At 38.4% G+C, this 18,452-nt stretch overlaps 1 protein-coding gene across 7 annotated transcripts in view; it reads right to left on the bottom strand.

Moving 5' to 3' along the window:
- NAA35 (N-alpha-acetyltransferase 35, NatC auxiliary subunit) overlaps positions 1 to 18,452 on the bottom strand; it is an 81,780-nt gene that overhangs the window by 20,979 nt on the left and 42,349 nt on the right. For all 7 annotated transcript variants that reach the window (XM_003809171.7, XM_008961351.5, XM_055091990.1 and 4 more), the window contains exon 12: positions 5,251 to 5,429. In XM_003809171.7, coding sequence (XP_003809219.2) covers positions 5,251 to 5,429 — 179 coding nt within the window. The remainder of the gene's footprint in view (positions 1 to 5,250; positions 5,430 to 18,452) is intronic.

Raw genomic sequence — 18,452 nt, 5'->3', positions numbered from 1 at the left:
GCAAGACGTACTGATGTGCTGTCTTCAAGAGACTCATCTCACACATAATGACACTCATAGGCTCAAAATAAAGGGATGGAGGAAAATCTTCCAAGCAAATGGAAAACAGAAAAAAGCAGGGGTTGCAATCCTAATTTCAGACAAAACAGATTTCACACCAACAAAGATCAAATAAGACAAGGAAGGGTATTACATAAGGGTAAAGGGTTCAATTCAACAAGAAAACCTAACTATCCTAAATATATATGCACCCAGATTCCTAAAGCAAGTTCTTACAGACCTACAAAGAGACACAGACTCCCACGTAACAACAGTGGGAGACTTCAACACTCCAATGACAGTATTAGATGGATCATCGAGACAAAAAATTAACAAAGATATTCAGGACCTGAACTCAGCACTGGACCAAATGGATTTGATAGACCTTTACAGAAGTCTCCACCCAAAAACAACAGAATATACAACCTTCTCATCACCACATGGCACATACTCTAATATCGACCACATAATTGGACATAAAATACTCAACAAATGTAAAAGAACTGAAGTCATACCAAACATACTCTTGGACCACAGCGTAATAAAAATAAAAGTCGACACAATGAAAATCACTCAAAACCATGCAATTACATGTGAATTAAACAACATCCTCCTGAATGCCTTTTGGGTAAATAATGAAATTAAGGCAGAAATCAAGAAGTTCTTTGAAAATAATGAGAACAAAGATACAACATACCAAAATCTCTAGGACACAGCTAAAGCAGTGTTAAGAACGAAATTCATAGCATGTAATGCCCACATCAAAAAGTTACAAAGATCTCAAACAACCTAACTTCACAACTGAAAGAATCAGAGAAACCAAGAACAAAAAAATCTCCAAGCTAGCAGAAGGCAAGGACTAACAAAAATCAGAGGTGAACTGAGGGAAATCAAGACATGAAAACCCATTCAAAAGATCAACAAATCTTGCTATTAGTTTTTTGAAAAAAAATAAAATAGGCCACCAGCTAGACTAAGAAGAAATGGGAGAAGACCCAAATAAACACAATTAGAAATGATGAAGGGAATGTTACTACTGACCCCAAAGAAATAAAAACAACCATCAGAAACTACTATGAACATCTCTACACATACAAACTAGAAAACCTAGAAGAGATGGATAAATTCCTGGACACATACACCCTCCCAAGACTGAGCCAGGAAGAAATTGATTCCCTGAACAGACCAATAATGAGCTCCAAAACTGAATCAGTAATAAATAACCTACCAACCAAAAAAAAAAGGCCAGGACGTGATGGATTCACAGGTGAATTCTACCAGATGTACAAAGAAGAGCTGGTACCATTCCTACAGAAACTATTGCAAAAAACTGAGGAGGGACTTCTCCCCAACTCCTTCTATGAGGCTAGCATCATCTTGATACCAAAACCTGGTAGAGACTCAACAAAAAAAGAAGACTTCAGGCCAATATCTTTGATTAACATCGATGCAAAAATCCTCAACAAAGTACTTGCAAATCGAATCCAGCAGCACATCAAAAAGCTAATTCACCATGATCAAGTAGGCTGCATCCCTGGGATGCAAGGTTGGTTCAACATACAAAAAAATCAATAAATGTGATTCATCACATAAACAGAACTAAAGACAAAAATCACATGATTATCTCAATAGATGCAGAAAAGCCTTCTGATAAAATTTAACATCCCTTCATGTTACACTCTCAATAAACTAGGTATTGAAGGACCACACCTCAAAACAATAAGAGTCCGAGGCAGGCCAAGTGTTTATTTATGTAAGAAACCTTCACATGTACCCTCAAATGTAAAATTTTTTTAAAGAAATTTATCTAAAAAATGAAAAGATATGGGTTTATATGTAGATATAAAACCAGATGACAAAATACACCGAAATGCTAACATCTACAGAGTGTGGGACAGCAGTTATTTATCATCTTCACAGTTCTCTGCATCTTCCAAATTTTATAGTTAAATAATAATGTATGTATTTTAATATTTGGACTTGGATTTGTTAAGGAGAACTGCTTGGGATAGCAGCTCTTCAGAAACCAAAATCAGAATAAATGCCTATTCGGGCATCTATCTGATCAAGCTCTTTATTAAGAAATCCTGCAGCTTGCTGAGAAAATTCTAAAGGATCACTGACAATGCCTCAGCTACCTACCCTTGGTTAGAACCAGTGTGGGTCCCCCTAAGGTACCTGGAATGGGCCATGGTTTCCTCAGAGGGTTCAGTGAAATTGACCAACAGTAATGGCAGACAACTTAGCCTTCAATATCAGGAGCCTGTCACAACCCAAGTCAGCCCTGTTGCTTACTAAAAAAATTATTTTAAAGTCCATTTGCTTACCAATACAACTGGTAAAACAACTATATACATTAAAAGCATATTACCTTATGGTTGACATGGGTTTACAAGTTGATTTTACTTAAAGACCTTGCAATTAATCTAGTGAACACAAATGTATATTCATGTAACAATTAAGATCAAAAAAGTCAATGTGGCAGAAGAGAATAAGAAAATATCTATTCTCATTCCAGATATGCTACTATAGTCATCTAATTTGGTTACTTTAGAACGTATGAACCTTAGTTTGTTTAACTGTAAAACTGTCTTTCTATGATCTTTTTCCTAGGAACTTTTAAAATTCTGATTCTTATGACAGAATAAGAGCAATCTAATAAGAAAGCAAATGCAACAGAAGGTATTAAAGGCATAATCAGTGAAAGTTTTACTAAGGAATGAAGACTTAAGCTGGGTTTTAATGACAAAGAATTAATAGAAGGAAAAATAAAGAACATAAACAAAAGCACAAATCTTCACTATCAACTATTTCCCAGAGACTGCTGCTAAATGCTGGGAGTATAAACTATGTACTATGTGAGCTCAAGGAACACAGGTACAGTGGCAACCAGCAACCAAAGGGGAAGATTTCACAGAGAAAATGACATGGGGCTGACAATTCCACACCTCAGTGTGTAAGGTAACAACACTCAAATGCCTAGCTATGCCACAGATGTTAGTGTACTTATGTCCTAAGAACAACAGTACTGTCTTGCACATTTTCTACCTTTCCTACTAACCTTACATGTGCTACTATAATCCTACCAATTAAAAAGCTTTTCTGCTGTCAGTGGGTACAGGAGAGAAAAACAAAAAACAAAAAAAAGCTCCATCTCTGAATGTTCTTAAAATGAGCCTTGTTTTTCTATATTTTAACCCATAAAAAATATTAATCCAAAATATGATAGTTAAAAGTGTACCTAGCAGCTTCATTTTTTAGGAATTTATCTTAAGGGGAAAGGAAGCATACAATAAAAAGAGTTACCTATAAATATATTCATCTTAGTATTGTTTGTAACACTGAAAATGACCTAAATGTAATTTAATATGAAATTTAAAAAACTGTTATATATGCTTAAAATGGAATACCACACAGCCATTAAAATAATGTAGAATTTGTCATGTATTTGTTGACATGAAAAGGAAGATGTTCATGATACAGAGACAAGCAATTTTAAAATGCAGGTTACCAAACACCATGATCCCATTTTTACATGTAAAACTATATACACACTTAAGGCCGGGCGCAGTGGCTCATGCCTGTAATCCCAGCATTTTCGGAGGCCAAGGTGGGTGGATCACGAGGTCAGGAAATCAAGACCATCCTGGCTAACACGATGAAACCCCGTTTCTACTAAAAATACAAAAAATTAGCTGGGCGTGGTGGCGGATGCCTGTAGTCCCAGCTACTCGGGAGGCTGAGGCAGGAGAATGGCGTGAACCTGGGAGGTGGAGCTTCCAGTGAGCCAAGATCACGCCACTGCACTCCAGCCTGGGCGACAGAGTGAGACTCTGTCTCAAAACAAACAAACAAAAAAAATATATACACACACACACATACATAAATATATATGTATGTATGTATGTATGTGTATACCAGCATATATATACACATTTATATGTTTTGAAGACAGAATCCAGAGTTCAATCCCCACTCTTAAAACTAAGGTGAGGCCAAGCACACTGGCCCATGCCTATAATCCTGGCACTTTGGGAGGCCAAGATGGAAGGATTGCTTGAGCCCAAGAGTTCGAGAGCAGCCTGGCCAGCATGGTGAGACCTTGTCTCCACAATAAATAAAAATTCAAAAATTGACCGGGTGCAGTGACTCATACTTGTAATCCCAGCACTTTGGGAGGCCAAAGCAGGTGGATCGCTTGAGTTCAGGAGTTAAGAGACCAGCCTGGGCAAAATGGTGAAACCCTGTCTCTACCAAAAATACAAAAAATTAGCCATGCATGGTGGCACACGCTTGCAGTCCCAGCTACTTGGGAGGCTGATGTGGAATGACAGCTTGAGTCTGGCAGGCGGAGGTTGCAGGGAGCTGAGATCACACCACTGCACTCCAGCCTGGGCAACAGAGGGAAACCCCCTATCAAAAAAAAAAAAAAAAAAAAAAAAAATTAGCCAAGTCTAGTGGCATGTGTCTCTCCCAGCTACTTGGGAGGCTGAAGTGGGAGATCACTTGACCTCAAGAGTTCAAGGCTAGGCAGAGCGTGGTAGCTCACACCTGCAATCCCAGCATTTTGGGAGGCAGAAGTAGGAGGACTGCTTGAACCCAGGAGTTCAACACCAGCCTGGGTAACATAGTGAGACCCCATCTCTACAAAAATAATGATTAAACTAAAACATTGTTGGGCATGGTGGCACACGCCTGTGGTCCCAGCTTCTTGGGAGGCTGAGAGGCAGAAGGATTGCTTGAGCCGAGAAGGTCCAGGCTGCAGTGAGCTGAGATCATGCCACTGCACTCCAATGTAGGTGACAGATCAAGGCCCCCATCTCCACAAAAAAAAAAAAAAAAAAAGAGTTTAAGTTCACTTTGAGCCAAGATCACACCACTGTACTCCAGCCTAGACAACAGAGTGAGATCCTGTCTCAAAACAAATCTTGGATGAATTATCTAACCCTTCAACATCGGCTTCTTAATCTCTAAAATAGTGTAAAAGCTTTTGAGGATTAAACAGTATGTATGTATAGTATTTATGAACCACTTAATCCTCTAGCTATCACAGAAAATAGACAAAGAGTAGTATTTACCCTTGGTCAATGTCTATAAAGCGATCAACTATTCTGTTGTTAAACCAAAGTTACCACATAAATATGTACAATTATTATGTATCAATTTTTTTTTAAATGGAAGTTACATTCTGGAACAGAGATTTGTACTTACCAGGATACAATGTAAATTTGTTAAATTCACAACCTCACAGACAGTTTTTATTCTATCTATTAATCTTGCAAAATAGTTCACCATTTCTTCCCTTTTAATTATTTTTGCATATCGAGGGAAGGTAGGTGGAAGTAGCCTCTGGTTCACAAGGGGTTCAAAACCCATCATAATTGGATGATCTAAAAAGAAAAAAATGAAAGTAAAAATTTTCAACGTTTCTCTGAATTTTAAACTGCAAATGTTATTAAATATAAAAATGCCAGTTTAAAAAGCTTTTCCAAACAAATTCTAACCACAAAATCCTCTAAATAGATTTTATAATTTAGAATATATCTATACATATACATTTTTAAAAAACTAAACAAGTAGATTTAATAATCTAAAACTGTACCTCCTACCTACATGGTGGTGATAGTGGTGATGGAGGGGAGTTTCTATGTCAAAATGAACTCAAAGAAAAAACTCTGAGGATAAAATAGGGTCAGTATATTCTTTCAAAACAGAGGAAATGATACATTAACCATGAGATTGTAAAGAAAGGTAAAATGGGAACACAAATAATATAAGCTTCTCTTCCCCTCAATTACTAAACAGTAGAATCCATTCAAACTTAGCTATATAATAATCCTGAATAGCAGAGCAGAGCAGCACAGCCCTCAACCCTCAATGAGCCCAAAATGCATTTGGTACAGAGATGTAATTACAGAAATCCACAATATTTTAAAGACAGTATTGTAAGATACCTAAGAGTGAGTTCCTCTTTCTTCTCTGTCCACTGGTGATCTCACTTTTCACACTAGTGCATAGCTCCAAACTAAGTCTTTCTCAACTTGAAATCTCAAATGAGGGAGTATATCGCTAAAATGATACATGAATAATAATTTTTTATTCAAAGTTCTCCTGCTAGTCTACAAACTGGCCACAACCTAAGAAAAAAATATGGTTTCAGATGCCAATGAAAGATAAAATTAAAGCTGAATAGCTGTTGTTAGTAAGAATTAAAAGCAAGACTGACAACCATATTATAATGCCCCTGAGATATATAAACCATAATTGTTCTTTAGGACCACGCAAATGAAGATGTTCTCAACGTTCTTGGTCTTTTTCCTCTTCTCCGTATTTTCTCCCTAAGCAACTGGTTGATGTTACTTATTCTAATATAAATTGTGATTTAAATGATTCCAAACTAAAATCTTTAGCCCACAATCCTTCTTAGTTCCAAATCCCATCTCAAATAAAAAATAATTTTTTATTTTAAATAAATTAAATAAAATAATTTAAATAATTATTTTAAATAAATAAATTTAAAAAATTAAAAATAAATAAATTGCTAAAAATCACTCAGTACAAGAGGGCCAAATAAGATTATCTTCCCTTCAACTAGCACTCTCTTAAAATAATAAAGTATAACTGATATTTTCAAAACATTATGATACATGGGTTTAAACTGTTGAGGTACTACAATTCCTGTTAGGTCACTGGTCTTCATTACTAATAACAGAAAAGTATTACCAACAGCACATGGTCATTACATAATAATTTTTTCTTTTTTAAAAACTGATGTATGATAGTTGTTATGTATTTTTGTGGTATATGTGATATTTTGATACATGTACACAATGTGTAATAATCAAATCAGGGTAATTAGGATATCTGTCACTTCAAACGTTTCTCTCTTCTTTGTACTGGTAACATTCCAATTCTCTGCTAGCTATTCTGAAATATACAACAAAATATTAACTATAGTCTCCCTTCTGTACTATCAAATAATAGAACATATTTCATCTATCTAACTATTTTTGTACCCATTAACCAACTTCTCTTTACCTTCCCTTTCCCCTGGATAAAAGATTTATGTTAACAAGTACTTTGGTTTTACTGAGCAAAGTAAGTTATTCTAAAAGTAAATCAGATGTCAAAATTAAAGATCTGGAAATGTATTAGTCAAGAGAGACACTATATTATTTATTCAACATATCTTTCAAGAGTTACATAGGCAATTTATAGTCAGGTTTATTAAAATAACGAGTTTTGGCTGCCCTTAAATTGGAAGGAATTCTGGAAAACAACATAAAAGCTGCTGAGCTTTGGTTATGTTATGCTGCACTTCTTGGCTATTTTATTTCCTTTTACAAAAAGTTGTAGAATTATACTAAGCCAGACACAAAAGGACAAGTATTGCATAATATCACTTGTATGAGGGACCTAGAACAGTGAAATTCAGACAGAGAATAATGGCCGTGAGGGTTTGTGGGGAGGAGGGAACTGGGAGTTCATGTTTAAGGGGTAGAGTTCCAGTTTAGAACATAAAAAAGTTCTGGAGACAGTGGTGATAGTTGCACAGCAATGTGGATGTAATTAATGCTAGTGAATTGTATACTTAAAATGGTTAAAATGGTAAGCTTTACGTTTTATTTAACCAAAATGTTACAAAATAGTATTAAAACACAACTGTTAAACTCAAGGCATGGCCTCAATAAATATTATACCCTAGTCATTGGTGAGAGTAACCTAGGATGTAATATCATACAAATCTACGTATCTAATACTGTTTAGCATATATTTTTAAACAGGTAAAACCCAGTCACTACAAAAAAAAAAAAAAAATTAGCCGGGTATCCTGGCTCATGCCTGTAGTCCTGGCTACTGGGGAGGCTGAGATGGGAGGACAGCTTGAGTGCAGGAGGATGAGGCTGTAGTGAGCCGTGACTGCATCACTGCATTCCAGCCTGGGTGACAGAGTGAGACCCTATCTAATAGATGCAAAGGGTTTTTTGAAAATCTCATTCTTACCACTGAGTTTAAGAGAAAAAAAGCCATCCACTTGTGATCCCTGGTTTATCTCTGGAGAAATAACCACAACTACAAGTTTCTTCCACGTGTGGGAGAAACTTCCCTTTTCTAATTTTATTGAGGCACAATTCACATACAATACAAACATTAAATGTACAGTTCAATGGTCTGAAAAATATGTACAACCATGTAACTACCACAATCAACAAAAAGAACGTTTTTACCACCCCGAAAGGTTTTTTTGTGCAATTTCTCAGTCTATCACTCCAATGCTCAGTAACCAAGGAACTTCTTCCTGTCCCTATGGATTAGCCTTTCCTAGCCGGACATGGTGGCTCACACCTGTAATCGCAGCACTTTGGGAGGCCAAGGTGGGCAGATCACTTGAGGGAGTTCAAGACCAGCCTGGCCAACAGGGTGAAACCCCGTCTCTACTAAAAACACAAAAATTAGCCAGGTGTGGTGGTGTACGCCTGTAATCCCAGCTAGCCAGGAGGCTGAGGTGGGAGAATCATTTGAACCTGGCAGGCAAAGGTTGCAGTAAGCTTAGATTGTGCCACTGCACCCCAGTCTGGGTGACAGAGTGAAACTCGGTCTCAAAAACAAGATTAGCCTTTCCTACTTTTAAACAAACAAAACAATCAGACAATTTGTACTCATTTATATCTGACTTCTTTGGCTCAACATGTTTCCAAGATTTATCCATTATGTTGCATGTATCAGTATTTCATTCCATTATAATATCCATTGTGTAGATATATCATAACTTATCCATTCACATATCAAAAGCACCAACATATTATTGATCTATTTTGCTTTGAGGTAAGCTTTTTTCTTTTGAAACAATCTCAAAAGTTCCAAGCACAGTCAATAGTAAACCACCCTCAAGTATGTTTAGAGTGTTATTCCTACAAAGACATAGTCTTACATAATCACAATACAGCCATCAGAATTAGAAAACTAACACTGAGCAACTACTATCACCTAATCCTCACACTTCATTCAAGTTTCACAAACTTCTTCATAACCATGTCAACTGCATTTAATTTCACTGCCTCTTATTCTCCTTCAGTCTGACACAGTTCTTCAGTCTTTCCTTGACTCCCATGACACTGACATCTTTGAAGACTAACAGCCAGTAATTCTGTATACTGCCTTCAAATGTGGATTGTCTTGCTTCCTCATGATCAGATTCATATTATGAATCTTTGGAATATTACAGAATTAATGTTATATTCTCATTGCACACTATCAGCAAAATGAGGATCTTACTACTGGTGATGTGAACTTTAATCACTTGATTAAGGTGTATCCAACAGGCCTCTTCATTGTAGTTACTCCCTTTCCTTTTGAAATTAATAAGTATTTGGGGGTTGGGGGGACACTCATATAAATATTTTCATCAAACTGTCCATTTCATTTATTTATATCAGGGTAGAATAATGGCTTTATCTTTTATTCAATAAGTTATGATCTGTCAGAATTATTTACTTTGATGCTTAAGTTTTTGCTAATTTTGACCACGTGAGATCCCCTTCAAGTTGTTTTCTATATCCAACTGATATGTTCCTATTATTTTATTCATTTATTTATTATTATTATTATTATTTTTTGAGACGGAGTCTTGCTCTGTTGCCCAGGCTGGAGTGCAGTGGCACAATCTTGGCTCACTGCAAGCTCCGCATCCTGGGTTCACGCCATTCCCCTGCCTCAGCCTCCTGAGTAGCTGGGACTACAGGCGCCCGCCACCACACCCGGCTGTTTTTTTGTAGTTTTAGTAGAGACGGGGTTTCACCGCGTTAGCCAGGATAGTCTTGATCTCCTGACCTCATGATCCGCCTGCCTTGGCCTCCCAAAGTGCTGGGATTACAGGTGTGAGCCACCACGCCCGGCCCATCCACCTCTTTTAGAAGGACACTTATGATATTTGGGTACAGCCAGACAATCCATGATCACCCCCTCATCACAAGACCCTTAACAATCACATTCATAAAGATCCCTTTCCCAAATAAAGTAATATTTACAGGTTCTGAGAAGTAGAAATAGGACCTTGATAGCTTTGGGACCATCATTCAGTCCACTACAATCTCCTATCATTGACATGTTAGGCCACCATAACGTCCACTCCGTTTGGCACTCCTCTAGAGATGCTCTCCTCACCCCATCTAAGCTCTGATACCCCACAACAGGCCACCTTTCTGCACAGAAGCTTTTCATCAATGTGCTTAGGCTACAACTTCCCACATGGGGCCACCTTTCTACTTTTCTCTTCCTGCTTAGGCTTTGACATCTCATGCCATCCAGTCCTCCTGGACAGCCTCTTCCCCCCACTTATGATCTGACACCCCATACCTAGGAAACCTTCCACAATGACACCTTTTTCAACATGCTTAGGCTCTGAAACCCTGTACTTGGTCACCCACATGCACAGATGCCCTCATTACCTGGCTTGGTCTCTGACAGCCCTGCACACAATCACCTCCATGAATTTACCTCAGGTTTCACCACCCTACTCTGCCAGGCTCCATTAACATGAGCCTACCCTGCCTGGACTCCCACACCCCATGCCTCTCTCTACTCCCTGCCTTTATACTCCAAAACCCTGTACTAGACTGCCTTCCCATAGACACACCCTCCTCATCCTACTTAGGCTCCTGACATACAGTGCCAGGTTGTTCCCACATGGTCCCCTTCTCAATCCTGCTTAGGCTCAGGCACCCCAAGCTCAGCTACACTCCTGTGGAAATACCCTTCTCCACTCACTTTAGAAGCAGTGAATCCAGTTAGGCTACCGATTCACAGTGATGCTCTCAAGGTATCTTGAACTATTCCAAACTCCTGCTCTAGGTCTATCTCTTTGCAGATGCCCTCCCCATTCCACTACCATTCTACATGGACACTTCCTTACTCCACACAGACTCTGATGGCCCATGCTAGGCCTCACCCTGCTACAAGTAGACTCCACCTACCCACATGGTTACAACACCTTATGTCAGGCTACTCCTATCTCCCATGTGGACACCATCATCATCCCTAAGGCAGGCTCCAAAGTCTCGCTCTAGCGCACATGCCCATTGTGCTCAGGCCCATCTCATGGCATTAGGAGTGAATTTTTTCAAGAAGAGAAGGAAAGAAGAGCAAGAATCAGAACTGAGTTTTGTTATCACTAAATTGGAAATACATGGTTCCCTTTGTCATCTTTAAGATCATTCATTCTTTGCTGTATTTTCCTTCTGATAATTGAGAAGTCTTTTATTAATTTTGTATCTACAACTTTATTAATATCTCTAAAGTTCTATTCCTTCAGAAAGTTAGCTGTTAATCTTCTTACCAATAATAAACAATGATAATGCTAAAGACCTCCCTTTACCTTCCTTTGGTCATTGCTATGGTTTGGATGTGTTTTTGTCCCCACCAAAATTCATGTTGAAGTTTAACTGCCAGTACAACAGTGTTGAGAGATGGGGCCTAATAGGAGGTGTCTGAGTAAAGGGGGCAGATGTCTCCTAAACAGATTAATGCCTTCTCACTCTCGTGAGACTGGATTAGTTCTCACAGGTACGGATTAGTTCCCATGATAGTGTATTGTTAAATGGGAGGTTCTTTCTGTTTGGTCCCTCTTTCCACATGTCTGCTTAACTTCTCTGCCATGTTTTGACCCAGTGCATGGCCTCACCAGAAGCTGAGCATGTACCATGAATCTTGAAATTCCCAGGCTGCAGAACCATGAGCTAAGTAAACCTCTTTTAAAATAAATCACCCAGTCTCAGGTACTCTGTTACAGCAACACAAAATGAACTACGACAAGCACCAAACTTGAATAATCTTATCTCTATCGCCATTGGTTACCTCCACATGTTGAAATATACCTATCTTTATATTACAGATGATTTCTCAGCTTTAACCAGTATCTCTGGACCCCTGCATATAAAAGAAAATTAGTCTTCCCCGTTACTTCCTGACTTTGGTTAATTACTTTTATATTGTCAAGATTCTTGACAGTTATGTTACATTATATTTAGTAAAACCAATTTCCACCGTTTTAACCACAGTTCTACAATGAAACAGAATCAATGCTCAATGCCTGTCCTTCTGCCACAGCTTTTCCATTTATGTCTCAGTAGGCTGAATTTCATTCCTGATTTCAGTCTTTCTCCTCCAGGAAAAAGGTCTTTGGAAAAATATTCCAAGTTCTTGCTAGTTTAAAAATATTTCTACGAGTGTCACTCAAAGACCTTTGGAATAGGTGTAAAACTCTTAGGTCACAGTTTTTTTGTCTTTGTTTTTTTTTGTTTGTTTGGTTTTTGTTTTTTGACAGAGTCTCACTCTGTCGCACAGGCTGAAGTACAATGCTGCGATCTCAGCTCACCATAACCTCTGCCTCCTGGGTTCAAGCGATTCTCCTGCCTCAACCTCCCGAGCAGCTGGGATTACAGGCGCCCACTACCACGCCCAGCTAATTTTTCTATTTTTATTACAGACAGGGTTTCACCATGTTGGTCAGGCTGGTCTCAAACTCCTGACCTCGTGATCCGCCCGCCTTGGCCTCCCAAAGTGCTGGGATTACAGGCGTGAGCCACCACGCCCAGCAGGTCACAGTTCTTTACTTGAGGACTTTGAAGATATTGTTACACTACTTTCTGTGTTGATGTTGATGTGAAGAACCATGAAGCCAATATAATAGTTGCTTTAGATCTTAATTTACTAGGCTCTATTTTACTATTAATAATTCTTTATCAATTTATCCTGGAACACATTATACTCTTTCAATGGACACTCATGGATTTAATTCTAGTTTCTTCTAGAAATGTCTAACAGTTTTTTCTGTTCCATTATACGGTTCACATCTTAAGGGACGCCAATCATATGTATACTGAGACTTCTTTTGCTATTACTTTCTCATCATACTTCACATCTCCTTTGCTCACTTCTGCTTCGCTTAGTTTTTTCCTCAATCCTGACCTCCATGTCCTTTTTTTTTTTTTCGAGACGGAGTTTCACTCTTGTTGCCCAGACTGGAGTGCAATGGCGTGATCTCGGCTCACTGCAACCTCCGCCTCCCAGGTTCAAGCGATTCTCCTGACTCAGCCTCCTGAGTAGCTGGGACTACAGGCATGCAACACCACAGCTAATTTTGTATTTTTAGTAGAGATGGGGATTTCCCCATGTTGGTCAGACTGGTCTCAAACTCCCGACCTCAGGTGATCTGCCTGCCTCGGCCTCCCAAAGTGCTGGGATTACAGGCGTAAGCCACCACGCCCGGCCCTCCATGTCCTTTACAGCTTTTCAGCAATGTCTAGAATGCTTTTGCTATTTTCAATGAGATCTCTCAGGATTTTTCTCTTCTACTGCTTTCCTGAACTCTGCCTGGTCACTTTTACTCCCTTTCTATTATTCATTACTTCTTCCTTTAGTCTTCATATTTTCGCTTTCTGCTCTTGTTCTATAGAGGCCATTTTTAAATAAATTCTTTCAATTTTTGTACAAAAGTGTTTCTGAGCAGTGTTTTTCATCTGCTTCTTTTCTTGGAATATTTGTGTATAAATACTATGCAGTTTCTTTTTTGATTATGATATCACTGAAGGAGTGCTTCTTGAACCAGTTTTTTGAGTGAGGTGTTAGAATAGCACTCTAGGCTAGCTGGAGGCCTCATTGACTTTCCTTAAGCCACATGTGATGTGCCCGTGTGCATGTGTTTCTTTTACTGACACAAAGATTACCAGTTAACCAGACTACTAAAACATCAACAGCATCTCCTCTATCTTGCAGCAGAAACCAAGACAGTACATGTGCATGTTTTCTGGCAGAGCCCCACCTCCTTTGCCTTTCCAAGGTATTATTCACATAGTTTAACACAGTCAGCTTGTGTACTCTACACCTGTGATTATTCCAAGAGAATCTCTAGTTTTGTCCCTTCAAGTTATGTCAACTCCTTGTGAGAACACTGTCCTTTGCAGGTCTACTTATGTTTACACTAAGAAAATCTATCCATTCTCAATGTTCTCCCTCTCCTGGGTCCCATTCTATTTTGATTCTGGTTATAAGTGTTCCCTACTTTTTAAGACACTGGAAAGATTCTATTTCTCATATTCCTTATAGATTTTGGCTGGTTTTAGAGAGTAGAAACATCAGAGCCATCTTCACAGTACCATCCCCAAACTAGAAATCCTCTAGATTAGATACACACAAGCACACATGTGTGGGTATGTATGGACTTTTTTAAAAACAGAAAAAATTTTGAACTAAAAGAATAAACATCTCAAGCTCCTGGCACTAGCACATCATGGCCTAGTACTCTCTAATGGCTTGTGATTTTAAAATGAAGTCAGCTCTACCTCTGTTGCACAATACACTGCCATGGTGGGCAAGTTAAGCCGACTGGGTTGTAATAGCATAGTTTTGTCTTTGGCACCGAGGTCAGTCCTCAGGAAGTTAAAGGAGCCATATCACAGATAATGTACCATCATATTGTACATATTTTAATCTATTTTTAATACACACAACATTTTTAACTTTTTTCAGTCACACATGCATGTGGCTCAAGAATCAGTTGAACAAGGCTTTTATTAAAACCAACAATCAATCCTCTAACCATGTTTTCCACCCAACATGCCTCTCTCCCCAGAGGCAGTCTCTTCCATTTCCTCTTAGTTATCTCTTGTATTTCTTTTTTGGTATTATCTACCTCAAGCTTGTCCCACTTGCAGCCCAGAACAACTTTGAATGCAGTACAACACTAGTTTGTAAACTTTATTAAAACATTATGAGATTTGTTTTGGTGATTTTTTCTTTTTTTGGCTCATCAGCTCTCATTAGCATATTTTATGTGTGATGCAAGACCAATTCTTCTTCCAGGGTGGCCCTGGGAAGCCAAAAGATTGGACATCCCGGTCAGGCACAGTGGCTCACGCCTATAATCCCAGCACTTTGGAAGGCCAAGGCGGGCGGATCACTTGAGGTCAGGAGTTCGAGACCAGCCTGGCCAACATGGTGAAACTCCGTCTCCACTAAAAAAAGAATACAAAAAGTTAGCCGGGCATGGTGACAGGCACCTGTAATTCCAGCTACTCAGGAGGGTGAGGTAAGAGAATCACTTGAACCCGGGAGGCAGAGGTTGCATTGAGCCGAGATCACGCCATTGCACTCCAGCCTAGGCAACAATAGTGAAACTTCGTCTCAGAAAAACAAGATTGGACACCTCTGATCTACATATTGGCAAAAAACAAGCTTAGAGTACTCCTTCGTTTCTTTTCAGTTTTACACATTATCTCTGACTTCCACCTCCATCTCTAGAAGATGTCAGAGACCTGAAAAGGAGGAAGTCAGAGACAATGTGTAAAACAAAAAACAAGTAGCACTGTAACCACATACAAATTACATGCCTGCACACACTTCTGTCCCCTCACCTACAACACCATTAGATCATAATTTTGGTTATAATCAATATTCAGCATTTGCACCACTATGATCAAGTAAATAAGTCAGCATTAGCACCACTATGATTTAAGTTATCCATTGCCCCAGATGTGAAAATTTTAATTTTCATATGCATTCTGAAGTTTAATAATTGTCTCATAAGGCTTAATTCAACCCCAAACCATTTGTCAGTTCTCTCAATCTCTTCTGAATACATCAAATGCAACAGTGGTCTTGTATCTTCGAGACATTTTCCCTAGAGCCTTGGGGCTTCCTCCAATCTGGACTTGTCCATACATGGTGCTCAGCTATTATCTTGTGTTTTTCTCCCTTCACCACCATCCTGGGGATTTCCTTCATTATTTTCTTATGATGGATTCTCATTTTCCCTAAACCTCATGCTTCCCTCTTTCTTGATTTATTCCCATGTTTTAATGGAGCACATCTTCCAAAACTTTTGTGAGATAAATTCTGAGACTTTAAGTGCCTGAAATTATCTTTCCTCAAAACTAAATGATGGTTTGTGTCTAGAATTCAACATTAAAAACCATTTCCCCCCAAAGTCTGAAATCATTTCTCTAGTGATTTTCTTTTACTCACAATTCTAATGAGATATAATTAACATACCACATAACTCACCTATTTAAAGTATACAATTCAATGGTTTTTTAATACATTAACAGAGTTGTGAAACTATCACAATCAAATTTAGAACATTTTCATCACCCCACGAAGAAACTCTATACCCATTAGCAATCACTCTTACCTGCCCGTGATTCTTCCCCCAATCCTAGGAAACCACTAATCTACTTTGTCTCTATGGATTTGCCAACTTTGGACATTTTATATAAATGGAAATCATACAATACATGGTCTTTTCTGATTGGATTCTTCCATGTAACACAGTGTTTTAAAGGTCCTTCAGTACTTCATTTCTTTTTGTTGACAAATAATACACCACTACATGGATATACCATTTTATGCATCCATTCATCCACTGATGGACATTTGAGCTATTTTTCCCTTTTGGCTATTATGAATAATGCTGCTATGAGCATTAGTGTATAACTTTTTGTTTGGATGTTTTCATTTCCCTTGGATAATTCTATGTTTAACATTTGAGACACTACCAGACTATCTCCAAGAGAGCTGTATCATTTTATATTCCAATCAGTACTGTATTAGGGCTCCAGTTTCTCCACATCCTTGCCAACACTTTTTATTATCTTTTTTATTAAAGCGATCAAGTGGGTGGGCCGCAGTAACTTTTCATTTTGATTTGCATTTCCCTGAAGACTAACGTTGTTGCACATCTTTTCATGTACTTTTTGTCCATTTGCAAATCTTATCTGGAGAAATGTCTGTTCAAATCTCTTGCCCATTTTTTTATGCAGGTTTGCTTTTTTTAACCTGGGTGTAAGATTAATGCCTATGTTTTAAGAGTTCCATAGCTTTAGTTCTCACATTTAAGTCACTGATCCATTCTGAGTTGACTTTTGCATAAGACCAGCAGGGGTGATGGGGAGTATCCAACTTTATCCTCCGGCATGTGGATATCCAGTTGTCTTAGCATCTTTGATGAAAAGACTTTTCTTTCCTCATTGAATTGTCTTGACACCCTTGTCAAATAGCAACCGAGAACATGAGTGTTCATTTCTGGGCTCTCAATTCTGTTCTATTCCACTGATCTGTATCTATCCAGAACTACACTGTCTTCATTGCTATAGCTTTGAATAAGTTTTGCATTAGGAAATATGATCTTGGTTTTCACTTCATTGACTTCTAATTTCCACTACTGCTGCACATGTGACACTCTGTCTTGATTCTGTGTAACTTGGTTTTGCCTCTTTTCTCTTAGGATCTTCTATTTGTTGCCACTTTTCTAAAGTTTCATAATGATATGCCACCTCAACACAAGTCAATTTTCATTCTGGTGTGCTGGGTGGCTCTTTATTGGCCCTTTCAATCTAAGCATTCATATCATCTGTCTCCAGGAAATTTTCTTACATGTTTGTTTGTTTGTTTGTTTGTTTTAAAAAGACAGGGTCTCTCACTGTCGTCCAGGCTGGAATGCAGTGGTACAATCATAGCTCACTGTAGCCTCAACCTCCTGGGCTCAGGCAATCCTCCCACTTCAATCTCCCGAGTAGCTAGGACTACAAGGCACATGCCACCACACCTGGCTACTTTTTAAATTTTTTGTAGAGATGGGGTCTTGCTATGTTGTACAGGCTGGTTTCGAATTCCTGGCCTCATGCAATCTTCCTACCTTGGCTTCCCAAAGTGCACTGGGATTACAAGCATGGGCTACCACATCCAGTGATTTTTTTTTTTTTTTTTTTTTTTTGCTTCTATTTTCTGATCTATACTTCTGGAACAACTTTTATTAGTTTATCCTTTATATGTTTTATTTACTTACCTTTATTAGATAGTAGACCTTTCTTGACTAAGCCTAGTATAATCTTTATCTTTCCTATTTTTCACCTTTTCATTTTTGGCTCTAAGATTTCTGCAACTTTGTATTCTAAACTTCCTACTTATTTTTGTCATTTCTGCTCTTCTATTTTAAGTTCTGGGATACATGTGCAGAACATGCAGGTTTGTTACATAGGTATACATGTGCCATAGTGGTTTGCTGAGCCATCAACCCATCATCTACATTAGGTATCTCTCTGAATGCTATCCCTCCCCTTGCCCCCCACCCGCCGTGCTCTTCTATTTTCAATCTCAAAGAACATATTCCCCTTTTTTCCTTTCATATAGCATCCTATTTTTGTTTTACATACGTATTGATTTTTCTCATTTCTCTTAAGGTACTTTGCCTGTTTTATTCTTTCTTTCAGGCTAGAGATTTCCACCCTTAACTATATACTCAGATTTGAAACTAGAGCACATACCAAAAAAAAACCATTAAGAGCACTGTGAATACACGTCAAGCTTTCAACCAAGCCATTTTATCAGGGGAATTGCTGAAATTAGCATATTTAGAATTT

The sequence above is a fragment of the Pan paniscus genome, chromosome 11 (assembly GCF_029289425.2).
Source record: "Pan paniscus chromosome 11, NHGRI_mPanPan1-v2.0_pri, whole genome shotgun sequence".
Classification (NCBI taxonomy): domain Eukaryota; kingdom Metazoa; phylum Chordata; class Mammalia; order Primates; family Hominidae; genus Pan; species Pan paniscus.
This window is presented reverse-complemented; position numbering and strand designations above follow the sequence as displayed.